Source organism: Cyprinodon tularosa, unplaced genomic scaffold (genome assembly GCF_016077235.1).
Source record: "Cyprinodon tularosa strain WSP-4 unplaced genomic scaffold, ASM1607723v1 ctg616, whole genome shotgun sequence".
NCBI lineage: Eukaryota > Metazoa > Chordata > Actinopteri > Cyprinodontiformes > Cyprinodontidae > Cyprinodon > Cyprinodon tularosa.
Genome location: NW_024039359.1, coordinates 416,160 through 436,620, shown reverse-complemented (window position 1 = coordinate 436,620; position 20,461 = coordinate 416,160). Strand labels below are relative to the sequence as shown.

Sequence of the window (20,461 nt, the reverse complement as noted above, 5' to 3'; positions counted from 1 at the left end):
CTCAAAATGGTCGGAGAATGAAAAAATTAGTTTTGATATGAATAGTTTTGCACTAAAACTGGTAATAAGGCTTGTTAAAAAGATTGCTATTCAGTGGGAGTCCCCTTCACAGCAGACACTAAGTAATAAAATGTCTCCACACAGAGACAGTGCATTTGCTAATACAAGACACTATCATGATATTTACCCTGACTTCCATCTCGTTGTAGTAATTCATCTTCATGGTAAAATATGCCTCCTGTGAACACAAAGGAAAAGATGCCGTTACATCTTGTCTCCGGGCCCTTTCATCTGTCCACAGCAGGCATCAAAGATAAAGAGCTCTTTATACATAATATATTGCACAGAGATGGTACAGATCTGGCCACAGAACGGGAGGAGGGTGGGGGAAAAGGGGTCGAAATGGAAAAAAAATGGAAAGCAAAAAACAGGAGAGCAATGAGAAAAGGTAAAGAAGATTTAAGAGAAGGGGAGAGAGAGAAAGTGTTTAGTGGGCCTTTGTATCAAGGGGAGGATGGTACTCTCTTAATATACTAACACAGACAAGGGCCAAGAAAATCTATGATAGTCAAGCAGCGCGCTAATGGAGATGTATGACGGTGTGAAAAATGACCAGGGATGGTAATTACATAGTAACTACATTTTTCACAGAAACGCCACTACCTACACTCGCCTACACTCACAGAACTCGCTGACACTCACAGACACTCTCATTCACACACACGCGCACATGCACGTAGCACCTGTAGCCTGCCAAACATTCGTTTATTACAAGTTTCCTCTTTACCGCGGCTAGCGCGAGATGACACACACGCAAAATAGTATGTACATTCGGTCCGAACATTCAGTTACTCACCATCTTAGCGAGCAGCGCGGTACCCGTTGTCTCGACACCGTAATCCACACGCATTGCAATAACCCCCACGTTACATTCAAACATTCCGCTCTACTCACATTCTGGTGCGTCAACAATCAGGTCCGGGAGGAAACCAGAGCCTCTCGGAACCAAAGTTCTTATACACTGATCTGGCAGTGGAGAGAGCTTTTGGCACCCGGAAGTGGAATGTTTTGGGAAAAATATTATTGTATTGCTGGATTGCAAACATGTATGAGTGTAAATATTGTCTGTGTCATTTCTAGTATTTATATTGTTGGTTTGGGAATATTATGATATTTTGTATGGGGATTTAAAAGTGTGTTTTTAATACTTTTTGTAACATTATTTTCCTATTGGTTGATTTCTGAGCCAATTAGATGTAAGTTGGAGATTGTAAGCCTTTTAAAAGGGCAGGGCTTTTTCATTCTAGAGAGAGAGGGTGAGCTGAACACACACTTGCTGCGAGGCTGTGTTTAAGGGAAAAGTAACTGCAAAGAAGTTTGTATTTAAAGTCTTTGTTATAGTTTATATTTTGTGTTGCCTGATTGAGGCCGGTTTTCTTTTGCGTTTATTCAGTTTTTTTGTTTCTCATATTTTTGTATGCTCACTTCCGCACTGTAAATAAATACGCACCCGTCTTCACGATATCTTCAGTTGCCTAGTTTCCGTCTTCTTTAACCTTTATTGGTGAGGGCCAGTCCTGACATGAGCTGGGGGTGGAGAAGCCCCTTTCTCACAAGTGGTGTTCAGAAGTGGTGACAGTGGCGTCTAAGAAGTCTGGGAAGAAGACGACGACAACAGGCAGACGGGTTCAGCCTAAACGAAGTATGGCGTATCGGCGTCTACCCCAAGACCCTGTGGAGGAGTTGACAGCCGAAGAGGTGGAGGAGCATGATGCTGGTAAGAAGACCGGAGGAGCCGTGGGCGGAGCCATGGACGGAGCAGATGGTGCGCCGCAGACCCTGGACATGACAGCGCTGTACAGCCTGCTACAGAAGTCGATGCTGGCCCAGCGAAGTGAGGCGCAAAAGCAAGAATTGAGATGGCGCAGCGTCCAGATTCAGCTCAACAATGTGCACGACGAGCTGGAGAGAGAGCGACGAAAGGCAAGTGAGGGGCAGCATCAGCAGCCAGATGATGACGGCGATGGGGCTCTGCTACAGCTGAGACTTCAACACAACCCAGTGGGGCCACCGCCAGGTTTCCAGGTACCTGCAGCAACACCAGCAGCAGGGGCACCAGCAACAGTGGCGCCAGCAGTAGAAGCTCCCGCACCAGCCGCCGCACCAGCAGCAGCACCACCACCACCACCCCCAGCAGCAGCAGCTCCAGCACCAGCAGCTCCTGCACCAACGCAGCCTCCAGCACAGCAAGCAGCACAGCAAGCAGCACCACCCTCTGCAATGGGTCCAGCCACACTGACTCCTGTGTCCTGGACGAGGGCAGCAGTGCCAAAACTGGAAGAAGGAGACGATATTGAACAATATCTGACAACATTTGAAAGACTGGCCATGGCCTACAGGTGGCCGAGGGCGGACTGGGCCATCTACTTGGTCCCGTACCTGACGGGACGGGCCCGTGCAGCCTATGTTGCGATGGACATGAATGACACCGTGGACTATGACAAAGTGAGGGCAGCAATCCTCACTAAGTATGAAATCAACGGCGAGACGTACCGGCAGCGTTTCCGGGAGCCAGATGTTCGAGCAGAGGAGACCCCTCGGGAGCTGTACAACCAACTGATGGACCTGTACAAGAAGTGGGTGAGACCGGCAGGAAAGACTGGAGCAGATTGGAGAAATCCTCATCCTGGAGCAGTACCTGCGCACCCTAGCTTCTGAAATCCGGGTCTGGGTTAAGGAGCACAACCCAGCCACTGGCCAGCAGGCAGCTGAACTTGTGGAAGCGTTCCTGGCAGCTCGACCGGGTCCGAAGGTGTTCCGGGGCCAGAACTACAGCCGACCAGCCAGCAATGGTAAGTCTGGGGTTCCTGGTGGGGGAGTTGGTCCTAGGGGGTTAGGTCAGGTTAGGCCACAGCACCACACCTACACTTCCCCTTACACCCCATCACCTAGGCCTCCTACACGCCCCTACACACCACCGCCTAGACAACCGACACCCGCAACTACCACACATAGGCCGCCTTTTACATGCCATAACTGTGGTAAACCTAACCACATTGCCAGAGACTGCCCGAACAGGAAGCCTCAGGGGTCCAGTTTTTGTAATGTCCCGAGAGCAGATGATGCTGTATCCAAAGTGCAGACAATTCCTGTAACAGTGAATGACAAGCCCACATTTGCGCTACTTGACACTGGCAGTACACACACCCTAGTCCAGCCACACCTGATTGATAAGTCAGCTGTATTGGTGGCAGAGCAGCTTAGGGTGTGTTGTGTGAATGGAGACGAGCATGTGTACCCTGTGGTAGATATTTGTCTGGAGGTTCAGGGGCAAGCCTTTTTGCTGAGGGCAGGCATTGTACAAGGATTACGGTATCCTGTAGTGCTAGGTCAGGACGTCCTTATTTTGCCTGATCTGGTGTTGTCATCAGTGCCTGTTGGCATGGTCGTAACAAGGGCCATGGCTAAGCAGTTTGCTGAGGAGGATGCTCAGGAAGAAGCACAGAGAGAAGTGTGGGAGATGTTGCCCTATAGCCAGTGTGAAATTTGACCCCCCTGTTGCCACGAAAACACCCAAGACACGTAGGCAACGAAGACGTGCTAAGCTGCAAGGCACAGCAGATAAGGTTATCAGCCAGTTGCCGAAACCTGTTGATGAAGATGTGTGGAAGCCTCCCCATAATCTTAGTGATCTGCAGAAGAATGATGACTCTTTGAAGGATGCATTTGCTAAGGTGACAGAAATTGATGGTGTGCAAACTGGGGTGGCTAAGAGGCTAACTGGTGAATATTATTTTGTGAGAGATGGCCTACTCTACCACCAACCTGAAGATGGCAGTGTAGAGCAGGTAGTTGTGCCGGAATGCCTGAGAGAGAAAGTGCTTGGTCTCGGTCATGATATACCCTGGGCGGGGCATTTGGGTACTGTTAAGACCCTAGAGAGAATTGCACAACGCTTTCACTAGCCAGGGCTCTACACTGATGTTCAGAAATACTGTCGCACATGTTCAACCTGCTAACTCACTAGCAAACAAGGCTAGACCCTCTCCTCTGCAACCACTTCCCATCATAGGCGTTCCATTTCAGAGGATAGGGATGGACATTGTAGGACCCTTGGAAAGAACCAGGTCAGGACACAGGTTCATTCTAGTCATGTGTGATTATGCCACACGTTACCCGGAAGCATTCCCCCTTCGAAAGATAACGGCAGGGTCAGTTGCAAGAGCACTGTTACAACTGATATCACGTGTAGGCATACCACATGAAATACTGACAGACCAAGGCACCGCATTCCTATCCAAGACACTTAGACAAGTGTATAGTTTGCTGGGGATTAAGGGGATACGGACCACTCCCTACCACCCCCAGACTGATGGGCTGGTGGAACGATACAACCAAACCCTGAAGTCAATGCTACGAAAGTTTGTAGCAGAGAACGGCAAAGACTGGGACCCGTGGTTGCCATACCTCCTTTTCGCCTATAGGGAGGTACCACAGGCTTCCACTGGTTTCTCCCCATTTGAGTTGCTGTATGGGCGCCAGGTCCGGGGCCCGCTGGATCTACTCCGTGATGCCTGGGTGACCCCAAATCTCCAGGAGCCAGACAGCGTGCTCTCCTACGTCCTGAGGATCCAGGAGAAGATGGGGAGGATGGCCAGCTTGGTGGAGGAGAACATGACCAAGGCCCAGCAGACCCAGGCACGCTGGTACGACCAGAGGGCGAGGCAGAGGAGCTTCGCACCAGGGCAGCAGGTTCTCTTGCTGTTGCCAACGACGGAGAACAAGTTGCTGGCCCGCTGGCAAGGTCCCTACACCGTGGCACGTCTGCTGGGGCCGGTGACCTACGAGGTGGAGATGCCGGGACGACGAAAGGGCAAGCAGGCCTTCCACATTAACCTGCTAAAGGAGTGGCATGAGCGGGGGACGCCCAGCCTGCAGCTCCTGGTGCAGGACGTGGAGGGTGATGTGGAGCTGTAGGAGCAGTTCTTCCCTGCAGTTGCTGCACCAACTGACCCGGATGTCTCCCACCTGACAGTGCAGCAAGCAGAGGAGTTGCAGGCCATCATCCCACCTGGCCGGTTTTCCGAGCAGCCTGGGCACACGTCCTTGGTGGAGCATGACCTCCAGCTTAAAGACACTAATCCAGTGCGGCAGAGGATGTACCGCATCCCAGAGCGGTTGCTACCCGCTCTGCAGGAGGAGCTGGATGTCATGAAGCAGCTGGGGGTCATTGAGCGGTCCAGCAGCAGTTGGAGCAGTCCGGTGGTGCTGGACCCAAAGAAGGATGGCAGCATCCGCTTTTGTATTGATTTTAGACAATTGAACTCTCAGTTTACGTTCGACGCCTACCCAATGCCCAGACTGGACGACTTGATCGAGGGGCTTGGGAGGGCGTCATACATCACGACCCTTGACCTCTGCAGGGGTTATTGGCAGGTGCCGATGGCCGAGGGGGCAAAGCAATACACTGCCTTTCGCACCCCTCAAAGCCTGTACCAGTTCACAACCATGCCCTTTGGCCTGCAGGGGGCACCGGCGACCTTCCAAAGACTCATGGACTATGTCCTGGAGGGCATGGGGGGCTTCGCCGCAGCTTACCTTGACGACGTCATGGTATGGAGCGCCACCTGGGGGGAGCACCTCCAACACCTGGCCCAGGTGTTCTGGCGCATCAGCGAGGCTGGCTTGACCGTCCACCCTAAGAAATGTTCCCTGGCCCAGCAGGAGGTTCGTTACCTGGGCCATATCATTGGCAATGGGGTGATCAAGCCGCAGAAGGACAAGGTCGAGGCGGTCCAAGACTGCCCGCGACCACGGACCAAGAAGGACGTCCGCTCTTTCCTGGGCCTTGCCGGGTGGTATCGGAGGTTCATTCCGAACTTTGCCGCCCGGGCTGCACCCCTCACTGACCTGACTCGCAAGTCGGGGTCGGCGAAAGTGGAGTGGGGGGAGGTGCAGGAGCAGACCTTCCAGGATTTGAAAGGGGCTCTGATTTGAGTCCAGACTTTGAGCAGACTTTTACTGTGCAGACGGATGCCTCTGGGGTTGGGCTGGGGGCAGTCCTTCTCCAGGGGGAGGCAGAGCAACAGAGGCCGGTGGCTTACATTAGCCGGAAGCTTTTCCCCCGGGAAACAAGGTACTCGGTGGTGGAGCTTGAGTGCCTTGCCGTGAAATGGGCACTAGAGACATTCAAGTATTACCTGTTGGGCAGAGACTTTTTGCTAGAGACTGACCACAGAGCGTTGCAATGGCTGGGGAGAATGAAAGACTCTAATGCACGTATTACACGTTGGTTTCTCTCTTTGCAACCCTTCAGGTTCACAGTGAAATACAGGGCGGGGTCAGAAAACCCGGTAGCAGACTTCCTGTCTCGCCAGGATGGCGAGCCAACCGGAGGGGGAGGAAATGTGAAAAATGACCAGGGATGGTAATTACATAGTAACTACATTTTTCACAGAAACGCCACTACCTACACTCGCCTACACTCACAGAACTCGCTGACACTCACAGACACTCTCATTCACACACACACACACGCGCATGCGCACGTAGCACCTGTAGCCTGCCAAACATTCGTTTATTACAAGTTTCCTCTTTACCGCGGCTAGCGCGAGATGACACACACGCAAAATAGTATGTACATTCGGTCCGAACATTCAGTTACTCACCATCTTAGCGAGCAGCGCGGTACCCGTTGTCTCGACACCGTAATCCACACGCATTGCAATAACCCCCACGTTACATTCAAACATTCCGCTCTACTCACATTCTGGTGCGTCAACAATCAGGTCCGGGAGGAAACCAGAGCCTCTCGGAACCAAAGTTCTTATACACTGATCTGGCAGTGGAGAGAGCTTTTGGCACCCGGAAGTGGAATGTTTTGGGGAAAATATTATTGTATTGCTGGATTGCAAACATGTATGAGTGTAAATATTGTCTGTGTCATTTCTAGTATTTATATTGTTGGTTTGGGAATATTATGATATTTTGTATGGGGATTTAAAAGTGTGTTTTTAATACTTTTTGTAACATTATTTTCCTATTGGTTGATTTCTGAGCCAATTAGATGTAAGTTGGAGATTGTAAGCCTTTTAAAAGGGCAGGGCTTTTTCATTCTAGAGAGAGAGGGTGAGCTGAACACACGCTTGCTGCGAGGCTGTGTTTAAGGGAAAAGTAGGTGCAAGGAAGTTTGTTTTTAAAGTCTTTGTTATAGTTTATATTTTGTGTTGCCTGATTGAGGCCGGTTTTCTTTTGCGTTTATTCAGTTTTTTTGTTTCTCATATTTTTGTATGCTCACTTCCGCACTGTAAATAAATACGCACCCGTCTTCACGATATCTTCAGTTGCCTAGTTTCCATCTTCTTTAACCTTTATTGGTGAGGGCCAGTCCTGACATGAGCTCGGGGTGGAGAGGCCCCTTTCTCACAGACGGCCAAACTCTCTCCTCTGAATTTCATAATCAATGACAGCCCTGCCACAGAAGAGACTAAAAAAAAGGCCAGAGATACTCAGCAACGTACTCAACAAGCCATCACAGACCAAACGTGCCAGCCAACTACTATTGGCACGTTTCAGAAGCAAACTGGAGTGTCGGCCATAAAAGAGATTCATATTTCAACATGTCTTTTTCAATAACAACAGAGAAAAGGGAAGACGAGAAGAGGAAAGAACACAAAGACTTGAAAGGAGACAGTAAATTCAGCTTGATGTTTTGAGAAGCAGCCTTGTGCAAGTCGAATTACACACGATAAGGTCCCATAGACAGAGGAAGACAGACGAAGAGCAGAAGAGGAGGTGAAGCGTGGGATATCTCTGGGCTAATTCAAAACATTGCAGTGTGGCAATTTTGAGTGATTCAAATTAGCGCTCGTCTGTTTTTAAATGAGCCCAAACAGCCTCATTTTAGCCCATATGTGTGTTGTGACACATCCTTCACTGTTTATTTTAACACCCCCATTCGCACTCCCTCCTTTCCATTTCTTGAACGCCTCCCAAACGGCGACTGGCAGTTCTGCTTTAGCAAACAGTCAATTTACAGGCATGATAAATAGCTTGTTGTGATACATTTACAAAACTCAATCCAGGGGAAAATTATACGTGAGAGCGCTGGGTATTGGATCCGGTATCAACAATCTGTTCAATTAAGAAGAAGTTGGAGGCAATATGCTGTAAATGGGGCCTTGTTTTACAAAAGCACACATACACAACCATCATGAACACAACTCGTTCCTCATTTCTATTTGTCACTAAACTCTTTCTATAGGAATCCCAGAAATTATGAGATGATGGAATTCCTTATCGTAATTCATCACATTTGCTAAGTGTTAATTTCCACATGTGTAACGAGTGAATTATATTTCTTAAGGTGAGAGGAAGAGACTTAGAAATATGGCAATTGAATTCTAATGCATTCTTTCATAACATAATCAATATATCTATTGCTATTCCAGGCTTTAACTTACCTTCACCATTTGTCTGACACGTGCCCTTGCTGCAAAGCCCCGCCATGTCTTCTGTATAATAATTGCATTCTTTTGCAGATGCCTGTAATAAGATCATATTAGGAGGAGAACTAGAGGGAAATGTTTAAAGTTAATAGAAAAAGGCAAAACTTTGAAGAGGATGTAAATCTCAGATACAGATGGGGAAATTAAGGACAGTTATATCATTTTAGTTACGATCAGGAAATTATGAATCTCACTTTTAAACCGAAAATACATAAGCAAAAGCTTTTAATGAAAAAATGTAACCATGCAAATTGAGAAATTAGGTTATTTAAATAAAAAATAAAAAGTCAGGAAGACCTTATACACCTTATACTCAAAAGTACTCAGAATGACCCATAAGCAAGGAAGGCCTCGGCTCTTTTTAGGTTTTCAATCACACCATATGAGCGTCACCCTCTTTATTCAGTGGTCCACATTTGTATTCATCTTCAAACATACTCTAAATGCAAGTCCACTGTGATTCTCTGCCTCCAACAAGGCCATCAATTTCCAAAAGGCCATTTATATGTCCAGAAAATCAATGCTTATAGTGGGGATAGCACAACCCTGGAGTTGCACTTAGGCAGCTAAAACTGTTGCTAATTATCCACTTAACGCATTGATCAATTAACTAAAGTAATCTGAATTAATCTGCTGTCTGGAAGTTTGTCTGCTGACCCTGCAGAATGGTGCCAGGGTCACAGCATCAGAGGAAGCATGGGGGTAGAGACACATTTCTGTGTGTTAAAGGAAAGGAGCTATGAGCTGCATTTATTCCTTGAGGCCATTTGCACACTTATAGAAGTAGCTTAATTATGCGAGTGAGCTAATATGAGGGTTTCCCTAGAACTTAACTCTTAAAGCACCGCCTTAATGTTTTACAGTCTTCAAGAGAAGAACAGACTTGGTTCACTTTGTCTCAGTTTTTTTTTTTTTTTTTTTTGAGCATTTGATTATTTCTGTTTGAAATGCAACAGAACAAGGCAACATTTGTACTACTTTAGACAAACACTCATCACATTTCATATCTGCCAGACTACCTGAGGTACGCCCGCACCCTGCAGGCTCGGAACCAGCTCTGAATTTTGATCGCAGCCTGCGACTCCTTCTGTCTGTTCTCCTCTGCTTGCCTAAAACGTACAATCCAATGGTTAAAAAAACTAAGATCTGTAACTTAGAATGTTTTACAGTGGTTGTTATAGATGAATATCAAGCAGATACAATTTACACTAAGGAAGAAAGATAGACATATACCTTCCTCCTTATGTCTAACTGCCATTAAATATTTAAACTATAACAGTTTTACGCCAATTCTCTGTCTGTGAAATTTCTTGAAAATCTAACATATTTTTAGAAATACATAAAGATGTTTTACTGTCATTAAGGTTTCCATCAAACTATTAAATTAAGATTGGGTTTTTCAGGAGAGATTCCAGCCGCAGTCATAATAATGTGTTTTCAAAGACTTACATTTGCTTATAAATTATTTTATTATCAAATGTTTACTCTCTCATAATGAGAATAGGTTGATATAGCAGTAATATTTTAAGTGTTTTTAAAATATATTTTTTTACAATTGTGTGGATTAAACTGTTTCAGTACAATCTTTTAATCTGTGCTACCAGTGTGCACTTTTCACTTTAAGAAATGACTTGTAAAAAAAAAACTTGAACATTTTCAGGACCTTAAAATATTATTGGGATTTAATGTGAAAATGTTTAATATTTTTTCTGTTTTTTCAAACCTTTAAGAAACCTGCAAAAATGACTTCTAGTAAAGCAAAACGTATAAGTCAAATGAAAGATTTGAAGCCATTATAAAAATAAAACTATGTTGGTCCGTGTATTTCCTGTGAGATCATAAACAAACGCGACATCAACCAATGAATGTAGGAAAACCTCATCATGTTTAATACCACTACAAATTAATAATAATTAATAATATTTTTTGTTTGCGCTTCTGCATGTGATAAAAAGAATATGCACTTTTGATATATCCCTTCCTACTAGAGAGAGAAAAAAAGTTTTATACAGTAGTTTGACAGTCCTTGCGTGAGCAAATACATGTTTTAGGTACCGTGACACATTTTCTAAAATAATACTCCGCCAAAAGTGTGTCAAACTCGTTCATGTCAGCTGTAACATCGGAACTATTAGCGGGGTCTTAAATACTGTAATCAATGCAAACATTCAAATTTTTAATACTAATCTATTATTAATTAGCGTTATTAACATAATTTTTATGACGTGACTTGCATGTTAAATACTGTAATCAATGTCAGAAACCGTTATTGCCGACAAAAAAAAAGCGCAACAACCAAAGCTCTGTGTCATCTAAAATTCATAGGTCAACAAACACGTGAATAAATGCTACGAACCTTGTCCTGTAAAAATATTCCTTTCTAAATTCATCTACTTGTTGTTTCAATATGAAGTGCTCCATTGCTTACGAGACGTAATTTGTCTTGGCAACAGTTGCTAAGTTCAAGAGAGGCGTTAGAAACCTCTCTCTCTCTCTCTCTCTCTCTCTCTCTCTCTCTCTATATATATATATATATATATATATATATATATATAAATCATGTTAGATGCAAACATTCACATTTTTAATACTAATCTATTATTAATTAGCGTTATTAACATAATTTTTATGACGTGACTTGCATGTTAAAACAAAAAAAAAAACAAAAAACAAAACAAACAAAATATATACATATATATATATATATATATATATATATATATATATATATATATAATTAAATATATAATTAATATAATAATTAATAAAATAATTAATAAAAATTAATCAATAATAATAATTAATAATAGATTAGTATTAAATCTAACATGTTTACTCCTTTGAGTATGATTATTACCAACCATTGGTTCTGATCCTTCTGTAGCACTGATTAAGTTTATTTTTTTTTGATAAGAATACCCAAACAACATAAACTTTATTTTTTTTGTTATATACAGCCAAAAATCCAATAATGCATTTCTAACATACTTGCCCTAAATTAAAGTCAATTAGCAAAAAACGAAGACTGTCATTTCTTTGTTGATTACCCTCTGATTAATGTCATATTTAAACAATATAAACTGAAAACAAGAGCTGGAAAAAGTCATTTAAAAATGTCTACTCTCTGGATGCAGATTGTAGATGTTTGTATTGATCTGCCAGTTGCAAAACCTCTTCCTTCCATCCGTTCTGGCGAACCCATGGTTGCACAGACAATCCATCGAAGGGCAGTAGGAGGGCGGCCACCCTGGTAATTACTGGAGAGCTGTGTGACAACAGGCTGTGAAAGATGCATGTGTGAGAGAGAAACACAGAGACCAATTTATGAGAGTTGTTTTGACAAGGCAGTAAGAATGTCTGGAAGCAGTTTGTCTCGCTACAACACTGATGTGATGAAACCAGGTGTGTCTCTTTCGGAAATAGATAGAGAAAAGAGAATGGGGGCTTTGTGATAATAATGCAGTTTGTGTCTGACTACCCGCCATCTGTGATTTTCAGCTTTCTTTGGCTCCTTATTAGTCAGTTCTCTCTCAAAATGTTGTTGATGCCCAAGGAGGTTTTAAGTGATTACGTAAACTACTTCTTTATATATCTTACTCCATCTCTCCATATGGGGCATGTCACTTAACATGCATCTGGTCACCTCCCACAGTCAAGCTTTTTCAGCCAATCATTCTCTGTGTCCATTTTTTCCTAACTGAGGGCTGTATGTGCTGCGGCCAGCACTGGACATAAATACACATGCACAACAAAAGCTTTTGTAGGTTTGTGTGGTGCATATGAAAATGCTCAGTACTGTGTGTTTGTATTGTACATGAAAGGATATTTGTGGCTTCTATTATGTAATTACAGTTACATGGTGCAAATTTAAATTAAATGATATTGCAGAAATAGATTTGTATTTATGTCATTTATATATACTTTTGTCAAACAACATATTTTGTTTTCACTATATTTGAGTGAGAAGGTCACAGATCGGAACCCTTCAAGTTTCACTGATCCTGAAAAAAATCAATTGTATATTGTTTGCTTTATTTAAAAAAAGGTAATATAAAGAACAAATTAATGCATAAATCAAAACTATACTGAAACAACTGCAGCACAGTTGGTCAAAAATGGAATTTGCAGGTCAGACTAAACCTGACAACAACAAAAAAAGAAAAAAAAGAATTTGCTAAAAGGCCAATTTTTATGAGATTTTGCCTCCAAAGCATTATTCCAAACTAAGGTGTTTCAGCAGTTATTTTCTAAACTGTCTATTCAAGTTATGCTTAACTGCTTATCCATCCATCCATCCATCCATCCATCCATCCATCCATCCATCCATCCATCCATCCATCCATCCATCCATCCATCCATCCATCCATCCATCCATCCATCCATCCATCCATCCATCCATCATACATTCTGTTCAGGGTTTTGAGGGGGTTGAGCCTTCCAGGTAATCAATAAACTAGCATTAGGGTGCATCAGGATAGGTTGCCTGTAAAAATTTCAGCATAATATATAAAAGTAGAATAAAGTCCTTGTTCATTTAGAAATACTGCACAGTGTTTCTTTTTAACTTCTTTTAATTTCAAAAGAATCACTAAACCTTTATACTTAATTCTACTATTAATTTTACTTTATTAATTTACATTTTACTTAATTCTACTTATTATACGAGCACCTTACTTTTTATTTGGTGCAATTAGCCTCTTTGTTTATTTTCATTCTTTTATTAAAATATCACCACCCATTTGTTTAAAATGTACTACATCACTCCATTTAGAGCTTAAATATTAAATGCTAAAGCTTAGCCCTTTTCTTCTTAGCAAAGCTATTTTAAGTGCTTCTTTAAATTTTCTGCCTGGAGCAGCTGTTACTTTTACAGCTAGGATGCTTTTAAAGCCATTTAAGTCCATCTATACTTACCTCATCCATGCTAACCTCCCCTCAGTCCTTCTTTCTATATTCCTAATATCTTTCTGATATATAAAAATGATGATTTTGGCAGTAAAAGAGATATATCTTACCTTTATTATCTCACATATACCCAGGAAAAGGGAGGGAAGGAGACTAATGAATTGAGCATTGTGTAAAATAGTTTAATGCAGGGGTGGTCCATCATTATTTGTGGTGGATTGCATGCAGACAGGGGTGATCCATTAGTGCGGTTGTTTCCATCTGTGTATTCGCGCGTGTGTGTGGTGATGAATCTCTCATTGTGACAGTGGGGCCGGCAGCAGCAAATGTCCTTCTGGATTGGACGCACACCCACAACCACACACACACTAACACGCGCACATGCACCAAGCCCAGGCTAAAGTACACATGTGGCATTATTGTGCCATCATTACTCCTCTCATTTTGCTTTTCAACAATTTGTCATTTTACTGCCTGCATTGTCACACACACACACAAAGACACACAAAAGCATATGGTTGTATGTGATCTGTGTAGGTCCTCATGATTGAAGTTAGAAGCGTAAAACTAAATTTTATTTTATTTTAATTTTTTTAAATGTTCATATAATGTTGCTAAATTACAAGAGACAATAAAAAAAATAGCCATTTCAAAATGTACACTATTTTAAATAGAAAACATTAGTTGGAAAATCTTTAAAAATGTTTAAGTATTATTATAATAATGTCAAAATGTAAAAAAAAAAAACTGCAGATGCCCTTATAGGAGTTTTTTTTTTTAATGAAACATATTTTTGATTTTTTTGTTCTATTATGACTACACGCTTTGATGCAGTCTTTGGGAGGGATTTTTCTGTGACTTACAAACACAAAAGAGCAATTGCTTGTAAAGTGAAAAGAAACGTATATATGTGACTCAGGCCTAAAAAATTAAGAGTGCTTAAGAATGCAATTGGACTTTGTCTAATGAGGAGATTATTTTTATGTTTTTGCCAATAAAAATCAGGATAGTGTATTGTATGTATTCAGCTTTCTTAAGGCAATGATTTGCAGAAATAGATAAAGCTCCAATGATAACTGCAAGGTATTTTTCTCTCATTTTGCATAGCTAAAGACTTAAGTTTTGTTTTTTTCCTATTCTTCTATCCAAATTTGCTGAAGTCCAGACAACTTAGAAAAGGACAGAACATTTTCAAGTTTTGTCCCAGGTTATTTAAAGTAAACATTATAAATTGAATGAATATATAAATTATATGAAATAAAGGCTGGACTTTGATATTCAAAATTATATGCTATTTTGTGGTGGTTTATTTATGCGACTGTAAACTGTATAAATTATCAGAAAATGTAAAAACTACTGCTAAAACAAAAAAGGAGAATAGCAAACGCAGACCTAAGATGCTTTCACATCAAAAGCGAGTTGTGGAGTTCTGCAAGCAAAGTTAATTATTTGGGTTTTATTCCTATGCAGATGGTGGCTTTGGAGGGCTTCAATACCAACAAGGCAAATGGCAAGTTTTTGGTGAACACAAAAAAGCAACAGGGCTGCTACATGTTTAAGTACACAAAGCATACACAAAGAGAAATAAAGAGAGAAAGAAAAACAAGAAGCTAAAATTGTGTTTATCTAGTGTAATGCAAAAAACAATAAGGGGACAAGCTTTTTCCAATCAAAATAGAAAATAATGTTGACAAAGGATACAAAAAGAATTGGTGTTAAGATTGTTGGCTTAAAAAAAAACTGTATTAATTTAGCCCAAGAAGTACTGTTTGTTGTCCTCCAATAGCTCAATCACAGACACAGCTAATCTCACCCATCGCGGGCAGTCTTCCCCCCTTTTTCCTCCAGGCTCGAGGTCCTGGGAGCTTGAGGGTTTTGTGCAGAATGTTTGCTGTTCCTAAAACTGCACTCTTCTGGATCAAGATGTCTGATGTATTTCCAGGGATCTGCTGTAACCACTCTTCAAGTTTGGGGGTCACTGCCCCGAGTGCCCCAATGACCATGGGTACCACTGATGCCTTGACCTTCCAGGTTTTCTCAAGTTCTTCTCTGAGCCCTTGGTTTATCTCTAGTTTCTCGTGTTGCTTTTTACTGATGTTGCAGTCACTTGGTATTTCTATGTCAACCATAATGGCTTTCATTTGCTTTTTGTCCACCACCACAAGGTTGGTTTTCCATTACCATTCGGTCCTTCTGTATCTGGAAGAATCTTGGCTTGGTCATTTTCTACCGTCTTTGGGGGTGTTTCACACTTTGACCTTGTGGCTTTCAGCCCATACTCTGCACATATGTTCCTGTATACTATTCCAGCCACTCGGTTATGGCACTCCCTCCTTGTAAGATTTCCCTGCCAGCATCTTACACCCTGCAGTTATGTGCAGGATTGTCTCAGTCTGCACTTGGGGCCTTGTCTGTTGTGGTAGATCTGGGCCTCTATTGCTCTGGTGCTTAGGGCCTGCTCCTGTACATCTATGATGAGTGCCTTTGTGCTGTCCTTTAGTCCGGCTTTGTCTAGCCATTGATAGGATTTCCTGATATTTGCCACTTTGATTATGTTTTGGTGGCACAGGGTTATAGGACAGGGTATTAAATAGCGATAGCAAATTAGTTATTGCACAATTTATTGCAGTTATAGTCCTGCATTGTAAAGTCTGATAGCAGCAGGGATGAATGACCTGCCTTAGCGCTGCTTTTTTTACAAACAGAGTGTATAAGTCTTTCCCTAAAGGAGCAGCTCAGCTCATCCACAGTTTGTTGCAGGTGGTGAGAGGTGTTGTCCATGATGGGTGTAAGCTTGGACAACACCCTACTCTCAGCCACTTCCTCTACCAAGTTCAGAGTGCAACCCAGAACACACGTGGCCTTTCTCACCAGTTTTTTCAGTCTCTTTCAATCCCGCTCTGTACTGCCAAGGGCCCAAGAGATGACAGCCTGATATCACCACAGAGTCTTAGAGGGTTTTAATCAGGGGCCTCAGCCTCCTCAGGAGGTGGAGGCAGCTCTGGCCCTTATTGTTCAGGGCGTTTGTGTTATGAGTCAAGTCCAGTTTATTATTGACGTGAACCCCTAGGTATTTGAAACTCTCCACATTTCTATGTCCTGCCCCTGGATATTCATGGGGAAATGAGGTGAGGGTCTTCTCCTGAAGTCGATCACCATATCCTTGGTCTTACTGCTGTTGAGACACAGGTGGTTCTTCTCACAACAGTCCACAAAGTTCATAATGACTGACTAGTACTCCAGCTCGTTTCCCTCCAAAACACAGCACACAATGGCTGAGACATCAGAGAACTTATGGAGATTGCAGCTATCCGTGTTGTAAGTGAAGTCTAAGGTGTTTAGGGTGAAGACTATACATGGAGTCAGAGTGTTGCCCTGGGGGGCCCCAGTACTGCAGAATGCCACCTAAGACTGACAGCCGTGTAGCCTCACACGTTGAGGGCGGTCGATGAGGTAGTTGATGATCCAGGCAGCAAGATGTTTGTCCACTCCATCGTTTTTCAGCTTCCTCGTTAGCAGCACCGGTCTGATGGTGTTGAAAGCGCTGGAAAGTCAAAGAACATGACTCTCACAACCTTCTCGTTGGTCTCCAGGTGGCTGAGCGCCACCAATGGCTTCTTCGACTGCGATGTTGGGCCGGTAAGCAAACTGCAGCGGGATGGGGGTGTGGCTCACCAAGGTGCATAGGTCTGCTAGGATGAGGCGTTCCATGATCTTCATCAGGTGGGAGGTCAGATTGACTTGTCTAAAGTGGGCTGGTTGCTTGGCGTGCAGCATTTTGGGAACCAACCATGTAACACTGTCCTCTTCAAACTCCTGCTGTCAGCCTCCAGAGCTAGACCCAGCCAGCCATTGCTGAGGTCTAAAGTCTCTCTTGTTTTGTTGACATTCACAATCAGATGATTGTTTCTGTAGGGGGATTGGTGGTTGCTTGCTTGCTGCAGGGAACCAACAGAAGTCTCTATAGCAGGGGTGCCCAACCAGTCGATCACGATCTACCAGTCGATCGCGGGCGGAGTTTCAGTCGATTGTGAGAAGTTTTACAATGTAGACCTATTTATGGCTATGACAAAAAAAAAAAAAAAAAAAAAAAAAAAACGTTTTAAAAAACACTAATCAAATCATTGATCACTAGAGGCCAACGTCTGTTTTCATAATAATAAAATGAAAAGTAAAAAGTATGCATGGTTTTCCAGGGTTGCTAGGTTGTTACCAGGGACTCTAAAGCGCGAAGAGGAATCTGAAGCGATAATGAGATAATGACATCTATCACAACTAATGGGGCTCCATCTATGGTTGGGCGCACTGCTGGATTCGTTGCTCTGTTCAAGCTGTCTGAAACTTTCCCGGATTTTTTTGGATCAACCACTGCACCATTCAGCAACAGCTGTGCAGCAATATTTTAAATATGAAGCATGTCATGGACGTTGCGATGAAGATCGCTTGCTCTGTTCGGGCCAGGAGTATTCAGAGGCGTTTATTCCGTGCCCAGATCGATCACAGATCTGCTGCTGCACGCCGACGTCAGGTGGCTGAGCCGTGGCAGATTCCTCAAAAGATTTTTGGAACTATGTTGTTCTTCGATTCTATATAGAACAAACGAGGTGTGTAAATTTGTTCTGTATATTTATTTCCAAACTTCCACAGAACCTTTCAGTAGCAAACTACATTCAGAACTGCCCTCTCGCTCTAGCCTCCAACCCGTGACACCACGCGCCCCATTGCATGCTGGGTATTGGAGTTCAAGAGCTTTCCGGCTCATAACATCACAGGAACTTTTGCCCGAAGTTAAAGAAATTGTCAACAACCCGTTCTGTTGTATGTTACATCTTCACATCCAGATAGTTTGTACTTAGTATTTTCCTATTTTTAACTGTTTTCCTGTTGAATCTTAATCCATATGCCAGTTTCTCTGCCAATGTCAATGGCCAGTGAAGTTTATCATTCTGAAATAGTGGACTTCCCTTCTCCTTCTTCCTGCTTTGAAATGATTTCAGACTTAGACAGATTTTTTGTCATTTTGTTTACACAAGTGTAAAACAAAAAGCAAATTTAGTTTGGAACAGCTCTCTGACACACACACACACACATATATATATATACACTCACCGGCCACTTTATTAGGTACCCCATGCTAGTAACGGGTTGGACCCCCTTTTGCCTTCAGAACTGCCTCAATTCTTTGTGGCATAGATTCAACAAGGTGCTGGAAGCGTTCCTCAGGGAGTTTGGTCCATATTGACATGATGGCATCACACAGTTGCCGCAGATTTGTCGGCTGCACATCCATGATGCGAATCTCCCGTTCCACCACATCCCAAAGATGCTCTATTGGATTGAGATCTGGTGACTGTGGAGGCCATTTGAGTACAGTGAACTCATTTTCATGTTCAAGAAACCAGTCTGAGATGATTCCAGCTTTATGACATGGCGCATTATCCTGCTGAAAGTAGCCATTAGAAGTTGGGTACATTGTGGTCATAAAGGGATGGACATGGTCAGCAACAATACTCAGGTAGGCTGTGGCGTTGCAACGATGCTCAATTGGTACCAAGGGGCCCAAAGAGTGCCAAGATAATATTCCCCACACCATGACACCACCACCACCAGCCTGAACCGTTAATACAAGGCAGGATGGATCCATGCTTTCATGTTGTAGACGCCAAATTCTGACCCTACCATCCGAATGTCGCAGCAGAAATCAAGACTCATCAGACCAGGCAACGTTTTTCCAATCTTCTATTGTCCAATTTCGATGAGCTTGTGCAAATTGTAGCCTCAGTTTCCTGTTCTTAGCTGAAAGGAGTGGCACCCGGTGTGGTCTTCTGCTGCTGTAGCCCATCTGCCTCAAAGTTCGACGTACTGTGCGTTCAGAGATGCTCTTCTGCCCACCTTGGTTGTAACGGGTGTTTATTTGAGTCACTGTTGCCCTTCTATCAGCTCGAACCAGTCTGGCCATTCTCCTCTGACCTCTGGCATCAACAAGGCATTTCCGCCCACAGAACTGCCGCTCACTGGATGTTTTTTCTTTTTCGGACCATTCTCTGTAAACCCTAGAGATGGTTGTGCGTGAAAATCCCAGTAGATCAGCAGTTTCTGAAATACTCAGACCAGCCCTTCTGGCACCAACAATCATGCCACGTTCAAAGTCACTCAAATCACCTTTCTTCCCCATACTGATGCTCGGTTTGAACTGCAGGAGATTGTCTTGACCATGTCTACATGCCTAAATGCACTGAGTTCCCGCCATGTGATTGGCTGCTTAGAAATTAAGTGTTAATGAGCAGTTGGACAGGTGTACCTAATAAAGTGGCCGGTGAGTGTATATATATATATATATATATATATATATACATACACAGTGTTGGGCACGTTACTTTGAAAAAGTAATTAGTTATAGTTACTAGTTACTTCTCCCAAAAAGTAACTGAGTTACTAACTGAGTTACTCCACAATAAAAGTAACTAGTTACTAGTAAAAGTAACTATTGCGTTACTTTTGCGTTTCTCGCCCCCGTAAACCTCACCACCCAGCCCCCACCTTCTCGCCGTGTGTTTCCAAAGCCAGCTGAATAGAGTGGACGACAAAGACAAGAACCTGCAGAGAGTTTTGCATTTCTTGTAACTCAATGTAAATTACATCAGGGGGGAACACGATGTGAAGTTTTTTAACAGGGCATTCAGATCTGGTGAGTATATGAAATTAATAACTGGGGATGTCTAATTCTGAAATCCTGTGTGTTTGGGTTGTTATAGATACTGCAACATCTATCTATCTATCTATCTATCTATCTATCTATCTATCTATCTATCTAGATGTATACTCTGTGTGTGACAAAATATGGATCTCCATCCCTGCCACAAAGGCCATCAAATAATGTTTAAAATAAAAAATACAGTAGGTTGAAAAGTCAGAGTATCTATCCATCCATCCATCCATCCATCCATCCATCCATCCATCCATCCATCCATCCATCCAGATTTCTCCCTCTCATTTGATCGTTCACGCTCTCCATAGTTCTCCTGTGGCGCGAGCACAGGGCGACTGTG

General features: G+C 43.0%; 1 protein-coding gene across 1 annotated transcript in view; it reads right to left on the bottom strand.

The window, feature by feature from the left end:
* The window catches only part of spata17 (spermatogenesis associated 17), a 33,764-nt gene extending 17,130 nt beyond the window's left edge, over window positions 1–16,634 (bottom strand). The window contains exons 1-4 of the mRNA XM_038307635.1: window positions 16,501–16,634; window positions 9,527–9,616; window positions 8,463–8,544; window positions 188–238 (exon numbers count right to left, since the gene is read on the bottom strand). Coding sequence (XP_038163563.1) covers window positions 188–238; window positions 8,463–8,544; window positions 9,527–9,616; window positions 16,501–16,634 — 357 coding nt within the window. The remainder of the gene's footprint in view (window positions 1–187; window positions 239–8,462; window positions 8,545–9,526; window positions 9,617–16,500) is intronic.
* Between the last annotated feature and the right edge of the window lie 3,827 nt (window positions 16,635–20,461).